At 54.0% G+C, this 11263-nt stretch overlaps 1 protein-coding gene across 2 annotated transcripts; it reads right to left on the bottom strand.

Moving 5' to 3' along the window:
* Window positions 1-1530: 1530 nt before the first annotated feature.
* On the bottom strand, window positions 1531-10818 carry RAB3D (RAB3D, member RAS oncogene family). 2 transcript variants are annotated; one of them, XM_080808860.1, is made up of 5 exons: window positions 10681-10814; window positions 9056-9298; window positions 8268-8386; window positions 8054-8178; window positions 1531-3700 (listed from the first exon to the last, which is right to left on the bottom strand). In XM_080808860.1, the coding sequence occupies exons 2-5, from the start codon at window positions 9281-9283 to the stop codon at window positions 3513-3515; spliced, it is 660 nt and encodes a 219-aa protein (XP_080664986.1). In that variant the 5' UTR covers window positions 9284-9298; window positions 10681-10814; the 3' UTR covers window positions 1531-3512. The 2 variants fall into 2 exon arrangements, with proteins under 2 accessions (XP_080664986.1, XP_080664987.1); XM_080808861.1 differs by having other exon boundaries at window positions 1602-3700; window positions 10629-10818.
* Between the last annotated feature and the right edge of the window lie 445 nt (window positions 10819-11263).

Raw genomic sequence — 11263 nt, 5'->3', positions numbered from 1 at the left:
AGTGAAAAATACCTTTGAGAAACTGATATTATATTGAAAGACACACTTGTTAAGTTAAACAAGTAAATTATATGGTAGTTTCCATTCTAGAAGCTATGGGGAGGAGGACACAGGAAAAGGACACCAGAAATGCTGCAGAGAGGCTGCAGTAGGAAACAGGGAGGGGACAGAGGGAAAGGGGGGCCAATGGGAGAGTGAGATTTGCACAAAGGCCTGAAAGAGGGGGTGAGTGAGAGGAGCCATTTGACTTCAGGCAGACAGAACAGTCAGTGCAAAGGCCCTGAGGCAGGGGCCTGGTGTGTTCAAATAGCAACAAGGCCAATGTGACTGCAGCAGAGCAAATGTGGGGGGCAAGTGGGAAGAACTGAGGGAAGTAACAAGTCAGATCATGCAGGACCTTGTGAGCCGCAGGGAAGACCCGGGCTTTTACTCTGAGTGGAGGAGCAATGGACAGTTCCGGTATGGACAGGATCCCACGGGCTGCTGGGGGCGTGGGGCACAGATCATCTTACTAGGACTAGTTGGGGGCAACATCACCCTCCCTACCACACAGCAAACTTCCCAGGGCCATGCTGGTGGGCATGAGGCCTGGCCCTTGCAGCCCCAGACCTGAGCCTCCTCCCTAGCCCGATCCAGACTCTGCTGCGTAATTACGCCTGGCCCTTGACCCACCATCTCCTTGGCTGCGAGTCAACAGCCCTCTTCCTGAAAACCACTTCTCACTAACGGCAATGAAAGAACAATTGCACAGGGACAGACGGCTTTATTTCCTCTTGTGGATAAACGTGCTTGTCTTTCCGAGTGGACATCAAAGAACTGCTTCCACGGGAGAACCACGTCTGGTACAGAAATGACCCAAGTTGGGAGCTCACTCCGTAGTGTTTGGGGATTATAGGGGAGAAGCCAGTTCGTGGAATTAGCGCTTCAACACCGAGTCCAAATTTCACCCCTTACTTGCCTTGTGGAGTGGATAGGAGAGAAAGACCCAAGAGCACGATCTCTGGGAAGGCCAAAGAAAGAAAGAAAACGAAAAAGCAGAACCCCAAACCCCCAACTGTGGTCATGGCCATGGAAAAATGTGCTGCTTAAAGCAAATGCTGAGAATGTAGGACCCAGTCTCGTGCTCCCTCTCTGGACCCCAGTCCCCTTGGAGTTAAAAAGTGGTTTTCCCACAGCCTCTGGCTTCATTTTTGTTTGTAAACTCAACAAATCTCCATCCCTCCGACCAGCCACCGCTGCCACCCCTGGGCCCACGGGATCTCCCAGGACAGAGGTTTTCGTTCCCCAGAGACAGTCGTGAGTGAAGCCTCCCACCCAAAATTATAAAATAAAAACTTATATTTTTAGAAGAAACAAACAAAAAAAACCCCTTTCCTACATTATTCCCAATTTTGAGAAGACCCAGGGGCAGCTGGCTGTCTCAGTTACTACTTAAGCTCAACTGTCCAAAAATCACATGTAAACATGAGGCTTACTTCACGTCAAGGGCAAGGCACAACCAGAGCTTTTTTTTTTTTTTTTTCTTATCATGCAGGCTATGACAAGTTGGCTTGTCCCTTAGATAATGGCACTTTGATCCACCATTTTTTTTTTTTTTTTTTCTGGCAAGCAGCTTAAGGAAAATGAACTAGTCCACAGAATCTTGACAGCCCACGGTGCATCTTAACAGGCTTTTTTTTTTTTTTTAAATAGCTGCTTTAATTTCTCTTTTATGTTAAAGTAACCAACATTTTTGACTCCTGCCCCCAAACATCCCCCAGACTCACTGTATGTATTTCCAGGAACTTGACCATTTCACTGGTCATCTGGATTGTTGACTTACAGAGATGCCCTCACTTTGAAGATCTAAGGGCAGCCCTTTGGTAAGGGACGAATGGGGCCCTCTAGAAATAAATTCAAAGCAGAGCTTCTAGAAAGAGCCACGTTCCACTTGAACCAGATCTTCCTCGCTTGCAGGAGGAGGAGGCTGAGATTTTTAAGGCTGTATAGCAAGTGGTTTCGGTGGCAGGGCCTGGGGGTGGAATTCAAACCATCTGTTTAGACCATCCTCCCAGGGTCTGTCAAATTCTGGGATGTTAGCTGGTGTTCCGGGCTATAAACAGGAGCCAGGTCACCGGAGTTTGGACTTGGGTGGGCAGGAACGACACTGAGCTGGGGTGGGGGGCGGGGTGGGGATCAAGATGGAGATCCCCAGACTGCACATAAGCTCCCAGCAGGAGCCCCTGCCAGCTGGGGACCCCCCGATCATGTGTCAACCAGGGACACTGATTCCCAGCCCATTGCCTTCAGCCTGCCACTCCCAAGCGCATCTGTGAAGAGCGTGTAGCAACAGTAATTACCCAATCTTGCCTTCTCGCCCCTTCAGCCCAACCCTACAGCTTCCCTTAGGAGGCAACACCCTCCATTCCTCCATTAGTAGGAAACATCACCTCTCTGGTCCCCACCGATGATGCGGCTCAGGAAATAGGGCTCTGGGTCTTCAAGGGTCCCTGAGGGGGAGAAGCGCAAGTCCTTCCATTGGCAGGTTGCCAGCAAGGGCAGGCGATGGGAACATTGCTTAATTTCCTTCTCTAGCAGGATGTAAGATGTGGAAAGACCTTGCTTAAAACATCACCAGCCAAATGGGGCCTGGGAGAGGCAGGTATGTGCGGGAGGGCCCAGGCTTCTGGCTCTGAGGTTAACTTCCAGCAAAAGGTCCCGAGTGGGAACTCCACGGGTTGGGCCATTCTCTGCCCAGCCTGATGGGGCCCACAGTTCCAGAACTCAATCCAGGGATCGGAGATGCTGCAGTAGATAAGCCAAAACAGTGGCGGGAGTGTGGGTGATGTGAAATCCCGGGGAAGCTCAGAAGGCACTTCTGGGGTCCCTGAAGCAGGGGTGAGGGGGCTCTGACTTCCTGCCCCTTTACAATGGGAAAGCTGCTCTAATTCGGCGTGCACAGGCAGAGGGTCTGCAGGCCAGCAGGGGAAGGGTCTTCGAGGGCTAAAATCACCTCCCTGCCTTGGAAGCTTGAGGTCTGAGGAGATTCACAGGCAGGCCTGGGACCACACCAGGGGTCCCCGAGAAAGGCATCGCCTTCCATGTCCCCAGAGATGAACTCTGAGGACCCACCCTGCAGGAGGAAGACGATGAAGCATCTTCGACCAGCTGGTGAACACCAGGCAATGCCCCACACAAGATGGACGAGGATGAGAGTTCTAACCCCAGAAGGCACTGTGGAGGCCCTCCCACCAGACGGGGTGGGACACGCTGCCCACACTCCCTCTGTTAGGATTCCTGAAAAGCAGCAAGCTCGTGCATGTCAGTGCCCCCAGACTCTGCCCGCCATGCAGAATCCCCAGGGCCTGGAGCTTGTGATAAGGCCGCTCAGGCAAGTCGTTGGTCATGCGGGAGCCAGGGCAGCTGGCGGGAGGGAAGGGGGCACCCTGAGCTTGGAAAAGCCCTTGTGGCTCATGCCTCAGTCATAGTCCCTGCCAAGGCTGGAAGGGGTAGGCAGGGGTTGGGGACCATCTCTAGCAGCTGCAGCTGCTGGGCTCAGGGGGCGTGGTGTCCCCCAAGGCCGGGCCTTTCCCATTGCTCCCTGGGCTGGAGCTGGGGTCTAGGGACTCATTCATCTTCTCACAGATGACGTCCACCAGGCGCTCAAAGACCTGCTTCACATTGATGTTCTCCTTGGCGCTGGCCTCAAAGAACTCAAAACCTGGAAGGACACAAGGTGGGAACAGCAGTGAGACCCCCGGAGGGCAGAGCTGGGGCTGTGACATCACCCAACCTGGTCTCCAAGCCCAGGTCTGCCCTTCATGTGGTTGTGAGACCTTGACCAAGTGCCTCGGTCTCTCAAAGCCTCAGTTGGCTCATCTGTAAAACGGGAACAATGCGGCTGCTGATAAAAGTCTGTGGCAGCAGCCCCTGTTGGGGCTATGCCAAGAATCTCTTTGTCACAAAGCAATGGCTAAGAGTCTAGCTAGTAACGTTCCAGGACCCAGCAGGCATGTAACAAACGGTGGGTCTCCCAGCGTCCATGGGGCATCTTCGATGCCCACAGTCTTGACCCACAGAATATATTAAAAGTGGCAATAATGAGGAGCACCTGGGTGGCTCAGTCAGTTAAGCATCTGCCTTTGGCTCCCTCAGGTGATGATCCTGGGGCCTTGGGATCGAGTCCTTGGGATGAAGCCTGCTTCCTCCTCTTCCTCTTCCCCTCCCCCTGCTTGTGCCCATACTCTCTCGTGCTCTTGCTCTCTCAAATAAATCAATAAAATCTTTTTTTTAAAAAAAGCGGTAGGAATAATGGTAATAAATAAGCAGCAGGAGCAGCAAACATCTAGGCGCCCCTAAGTTGTCTTTCATTTAAAAACAAAAAGCTTGTCCTGGGTACCTGGGTGGCTCAGTTGGTTAAGCGCTGAACTCTCAATTTTGGCTCAGGTCATGATCTCAGGGCCTGGAATGGAGCCCAGCCCCTTCTCCCTCTGCCCCTGCCCCACTCCCCTTCTCTCTATCAAAAATAAGAAGAAAATATAAAAAATAAAATTTTTTTTTAATTTAAAAAAGTTTGTCCTCCCAAAGCTAGGAGGTAGTACAAAGGCTCTGGGGACTCGCCCATGGTCCTTCAGCTACAAAAAGTGGGCTGCCTACCTAACAAGAAAGGTGTACATGGCAATCCTTCTTGTACCCCTAAAAGGCTGGCTCAGGCTCCGCCTACAGGGGGTGACCCCCCGGAATGGTCCAAGATATATCCACACTCACAACACCCACCCAGCTGGGCCAGAAATTCAAACGCCCACCATATAACACAGTGCAGGGTAAACAGGGCCCTCTCCCAGCACTTGTCATTGCTGTACTATAAAAATGCAATTACAATTAAAGAATTATGTGTGTGTAATTATCCATTTACTAGCCGTCTCTGTTACTAGAATGCCAGCTTGGGGAGGGCAGAAGCCTTGTCTTGTGCCTCGCACAGAGCAGGTGCTCGGAAACTATTTGCTGAATGATGGATTGAATGATGGAGGCAGACCATAAACTCAAATCTTTTACCCCCAGCCTAGTGATCATCCCTGTCACGCCACTGTCTTCCTAGGCAAGCCTGGCATTTCCTTTTTTTTTTTTTTTTTAAGATTTTCTTTAATTATTTATCACAGAGAGAGAGAGAGAAAGAGAGAGTGCACAAGCATGGTGAGCGGCAGGCAGAAGGAGAAGCAGGCTCCCCGCCCAGCAGAGAGCCCAATGCGGGACTCGATCCCAGGACCCCAGGATCATGACTCAAGCCAAAGGCAGGTGCCCAACCGACTGAGCCACTCAGGCATCCCATGCCTGGCATTTCCTTATCTGTACATGGCTCTGCCTCAAACAATTTGAGTTCTTTTTGTAATGCTATTTTTTTTTTCTGATTATAAATAGTGAAGAAATTAACTGAAGTTAGAAACTACCAAAAAATATCAAGATGAGTAGAAAAGCTATTTATAATCTCATCATCCAGAAACAATTACTACTGGTGTTTTGATATTTTGCTTTCCACTTTTAAAAAAGTATACAAGTTACACAATTATTGGGGTTGGGTTTGTAGGGGGTATTGCATGTACACGTGTGCATCAAATTCTGTCTCCTGCTCTGCACGCCAGTATTTTAAACTTTATGACAGAGTAGGAAGCCCCCTCACCCCTAGTCACTAGATGTTCTCTGCAAGGTGGGGGCCACATCTGTAAGTATCCAGCCCACAGATGGGAATCGTAGCTGATCTTACCAGTTCTAGGCAGACTGGGGATCTAGGCCCCAACTGTAAAGGCTGACTCCCCATCATAGCTGGAAATGAGACCCAAGTTGGAGTGCCCAGAAAACCCAGGGAACAGGGGAGCAAGTTTAATCAAACCACGAGGGAGCAGCCAGCCAGATCTCAAATGGGAGATATTCCCTCGAACAAAGACCCAGTCTGTCCAATAAATAGTAAGAAAAAAAGAAGACTGTGTATAGTCCAGGGTCCCTGAACTTTCTCTGTAAAGGGCCAGATGGTAATATTTAAGGATTTGTGGGCCGTTATGGGGTGCCTAGAGCTTTGTGTACAAGCATCAACAAGAGTTCACAGTCATGGCGCCTGGGTGGCTCAGCGGGTTAAGCCTCTGACTTCAGCTCAGGTCATGATCCCAGGGTCCTGGGATCGAGCCCCGCATCAGGCTCTCTGCTTGGCAGGGAGCCTGCTTCCCCCTCTCTCTCGGCCTGCTTCTCTGCCTGCTTGTGATCTCTGTCTGTCAAATAAATAAGTAAAATCTTTTTTTTTTTTTTAAATAAATAAAATCTTAAAAAAAAAAAAAGTTCACAATCATGCTAGCTAACACTCAGATACAACCGCCTGTGTGCCAGACTGTGATACCGGCCTCATGTCATATCCATTTAGTCTCCATGACAGCTTGATGAGCTGGGGCTCTCGTAACCTCCATTTCACACAGGTGGAAGCACAGGCCCAGACAGATGAAATTACCAAAGCAAGATCACAAGGTGATGGAGAACGAATATGAGTTAATGTTCAATCGGGGCCCGTGTTGGCTTATTTCATCTTTCTAACAGCACCCTGAAGGAGACACGGTTTTCACTGTTTTCCAGATGGGGAAATGGAAGCACAGAGAGGGGAGGCGATGTGCCCAAGGTTACACAGCTACTGGGTTGCAGAATGGGATTCAAGCTCCTGAGTCTGGGTTCTTACCAGCCCTCCCCTGTGGTGGTGGTTACATTGCCTCCTACAACGAAAGTTCTACGGAGGGCTTTGAATACTAAAATAGATTTCCTTTTAGCTTAGGGGTGCCTGGGTGGCTCAGTCAGTTAAGCATCTGCCTTCAGCTCAGGTCATGATCCTGAGGTCCTGGATGGAGCCCTGCTTCAGGCTCCCTGCTCAGTGGGGAGCCTGCTTCTCCCTCTGTCCCTCCCCACAAGTCGTGCTCGCTCTCTTTCTCTTAAATAAATAAAACCTTAAAAAAAAAGATTTCCTGGGGCACCTGGGTGGCTCAGTGGGTTAAAGCCTCTGCCTTCATCTCAGGTCGTGATCCCAGGGTCCTGGGATCGAGCCCCACATCGGGCTCTCTGTTCGGCGGGGAGCCTGCTTCCCTTCCTCTCTGCCTACTTGTGATCTCTGTCTGTCAAATAAATAAGTAAAATCTTAAAAAAAATTTTTTTCTTTTAGCCCAAATTTCCATTTATGTAATTCAAAAAGGTAGCCTGAAAACTCCTCCTCCCATCCCAGTGCCCTGGTCCCCAGGTCTCAGACGCACACGGGCCGCCGCTGTTACTAGATGTTTCCGTATCCTTCTGGAGTTTCTTCAGGCAAACCTAAGTGTATATTCTTATTCATATATATTTTTATACACTCCTGCAGGAGCCAGCAAACTCTGAGTCACAGGCCAGATCTGGCCCATCACCTACTTTTGTCAGCCAGGTCTTAAGAACGGTCACATTCATTCCCGTAAGCTCGATGGCGGCTTCCAGGTGGAGCTGAGGGCGCTGACAGTGACTCTGTGCCTGCAGATTACTTCCTGTCTGGCCCTTCAAGAAAACCTTTGCTGAGCTGCGAACTAAAGGAAGCAGCCAAGCCCACTTCTCTGCCGTTCGCTCTCCCCCGAGCCCCGTATCCCAGAGATGTTGCCACAGCAGGGCGTAAAGAAAGCGACCGTCCCTTCTCACAGCTGCGTAGTGCTCTGCCACGTGACTGTGCTCTATGTTTCGAGTCGTCCCCACCGTGAGATTTTCAGGAGGTTGCTAACAGTTCTCATCCCTCCTGCCAACAGTGCTGTGATTTGATATACTCGCCACTTCCCACATGGGTGGGATGCTTGGAGGATACATTTCCAGCAATGTTTTGGCCCAGTCTGGGTTCCCAGGACAGTGGGGAGTATCTGTCACTGAATTCCCTGAAATTAAATGCAGAAGGTGGCATACCTGTGGGTATTTTTCTGAGCAGAGCCTCACAGGGCAGAGGGTTGATGACTGTGGTTAGACCCGGGCCCTAAGGGTGGGGATTGGGGTTTCGTTCTAGGAGGTCCAGGGCCTGGGGTCCAGGCTGGGCACTAACCAAGGTCATCGGCGAGCCTCCGGCCATCCTCAGTAGGCACGACCCGCTCATCTTCCAGGTCACACTTGTTCCCCACCAGGATCACCTGAGCATTGTCCCAGGAGTAGGTCTTGATCTGCGTGGCCCTGTGGAGTTTGAGGGCCATGAGGCTAGAAATGGGAGAGTCAGGGGGATAGGGTGAAGGTCAGGGTGTCAGTGGTCTGCAAGCACTCACCAGTCCTGCACGGCGGCGAAGGACTCCTGGTTGGCCACGTCATACATGAGCAGGAAGCCCATGGCTCCGCGGTAGTAGGCTGTGGTGATGGTGCGGTAGCGCTCCTGGCCCGCAGTGTCCTAGACACATAGCAAGGTCAGGCCACCAGAAGCTACCCTGTTCCCCACACCACCCCTGCAGGGCCCTAAGCGGGCCACCATCCTGTGCTCACAGCCCCAGCCTGACGGGAGGCATGGCCCTGCCTCTGTGGAATTCCCAGTCTGAGGGGTCAGTGGCCTCTCACAGACTTGGACCTCATCTCGAAGAACAGACTCCATGACCCCATACAAGCGCCACCCGGGCCAGAGAGTACGGTCTCGATGCAGACACCCCGGTGCGCGACACCACGCTCATCATCATCGGTGGCCATGTTGGGAGCGAGAGCATGTCTCAGAGGAGCACACAGGTCTGTGAGGGATCCTGCGATGGGACCCACACCTCTTCCCCACTGGTCACCAGGACTTCTAACCCACCTTGGGTTAGCAACTGTCTGCCCCTCAGACCCTATAGGGCAGAGCATAGTCTCCTCATCCTGATGAAGTCGCCTCATAGATAATCCACCCCTCCCCCACTCTTCACATCTACCCCAAGCCCCCTCCCTGACTTGGGGCCACTCTCGCTCCCCCAGGGCCCCTCCCCACAGCCCTCCATCCTGTCAGGGATGTCTCTGGAAGAACCCCAGCCCCTCCTGGGCCAGCACAAAGACCCCTGTCCCTTTGCCCCAGATCCACAATGGCCGCCTGGCCCACCCAGATCTGCAGCTTGATCCTCTTGTCATGGCGATAGACCGTCTTGACCTTGAAGTCGATGCCCACGGTGCTGACAAAGGCAGGTGTGAAGGAGTCGTCCGCGTAGCGGAACAGGAAGGACGTCTTGCCCACGCTGCTGTTGCCGATAAGCAGCAGCTTGAACATGTAGTCGAAGTTCTGGTCGGCTGCATCCCGAGGGCCTGTCGGGGGGTCTCCGGCTGATGCCATCTTGGCCGAGAGCCTCTGGAGGGGCACCAGGAATGGCTCCAGCGTATACGCCAGACCCAGATTCAAATCCTGACTCTGCCCCTTGGAGGCTAAGTGACCTCAGAAGCATCCCTTGCTCTCTCTGGCCTTCAGGGTCCACCTCTGGAAAATGGGGATGCTTATCCAATGCCAGGACCCAGGCTGTGGGGGGCACATGGGGTGCCTCCTCTGGCCACTGAGGAGCCAGACCCTGCAGAAGGTACAGGTGTGGACTTTGCCCCAGAGTGAGCAGCTGGCTTGGCCCAGGTGTGGGCTGGGGGGAGGGGGGCCTGCCAGCTGGCTAGAGCCCCCCCTCATGGCCTGGGTGTTGACTTTGGCAGGGACACCTGCCCTGACCACCCCCCCCCCACCTCAACGCTGAGTTTAACCCCATCCCTGGCCTCCACAGGGAAAGGGGTTTTAGCGGATAAAGCCCGGGTTTAAAGCCCAGCTCTAGCCCCAAATGGGTCCTGCCACCTTCTATTTGTCAAAGGGGTGGGCCCCATCTCCCTCAGGGCAGGGCTGACTCACCCCAGCCCCAACCCACAGAGGCTGCAGTGACAGTCCTCAACTCTAAGGAAGCCACATAATAAGAACCCCCGCATCACCACTCCCTCTACCCCTGATCCTTCCTTTCTGGTTAATCTGAAGAAGCTGGGCTGCTTCATCTGGGTCCTTAGCCCTCACGGCCTCCCTAGGCCTCAGTTTCCCCAGCTGTCTATGGCCATGCCTTGAGCTGCACAGGAAGGCTCCAGGAGGCCTGGGTGAACCGAGGGCACAGTGGCAGAGGAACCCTTAGCAAAGCTATTTCTCAACAGCCTGTGGGGCTTTTTTCCATTTTAAAAGAGGACCGAACCTGCCCGCTTTCCTGCCCAGCCCTCAGCCCCACCCGGTGTTCCGGGAGAACGAGTTCGAGGAGGGGAAGACAAGAGGCAGGAAACCTTTCCCCATGCTGGGCAGGGCTGCCAGACTGGGGCCCTTACCCCAGGCCCAGACCCAGCCCACCTGTCAGCCGGTCCCACCTCTTCCTGACCATCTGGCCACCGTCCCTCACGCCTGGCACTAGATAAGGGTCCCCGGAGGGCTCGGCCCTGTCCCCTTGCTGGATGGGGGGCGCCCCCGCCGGTGCAGGGGGGCTCAGGAGCTTCCTCCCATCACCATATGGTCCCATCTCCTGTTCCCAGCTGGGCTCTCTGCCCCGCCCGCGCCCCATTAACGCTCCCCGAGCAGCCCAGCTGGGTGGGGGCGAGGGAAGGAGGCGTTCCCCCACCGCCCGCCTTTGTTCCCCGTGCCCCGGGCCCACCCTCTAGCCCCCGGCCCCCCAGACCTGCTGGGACGCGGAGGTGCGGGGCGGGATGCGGTCCCTCGGAAGGGGTTACCTCGCGTCGGGGGGCGCTTCCCGCGGGCGTTCCTTCTTCGAACTCGCTGCGGTCTGGCCCCAGCCGCGACGCCGACCCCGCAGCCGCCGCCACCACCGCCGCCGCCACCGCCGCTGCCCGCAGCCACCCGGATTCCGCGCGGGCTCCGCCCAGGCCGGGGAGGAGGGGCGGCTCCCCGGAGAGGGCGGGGCGGGGCGGGGCCGGTCCGGGGCGGGGCTCGCGAACGCGGATGGGGGGGAGGGCGGAGGGGCTGGACGCCGCGCGGAGCTGGGAGCAGCCTAGGGCCCGCCCCCCAATAATAAACTTTTCACTTTTCCTAACTAAGTGTAGAGCTCCTACTCTTTGCACGCAAATGAAGAGCGTGGATTCTGGAATCAGGTTCGAATCCCAGCTCCCCCACTTTCTAGCGCGGTTTAACTTTGTACGTGCTACTTAACCTCGTGGGGCCTATTGCCACCATCCCTCCAGGGGTCCCTAACAAGAATCCCTACCTCACAAGCCTGAGCGAGCTAGGTCCCTGTGGGCTAGGTCCCTAAAGCCGGCTAGGTCCCTGCGAAATACTCCGCAGGGCCCTTAGAATTGA

The sequence above is a fragment of the Martes martes genome (assembly GCF_963455335.1).
Source record: "Martes martes genome assembly, chromosome: 1".
NCBI lineage: Eukaryota > Metazoa > Chordata > Mammalia > Carnivora > Mustelidae > Martes > Martes martes.
This window is presented reverse-complemented; position numbering and strand designations above follow the sequence as displayed.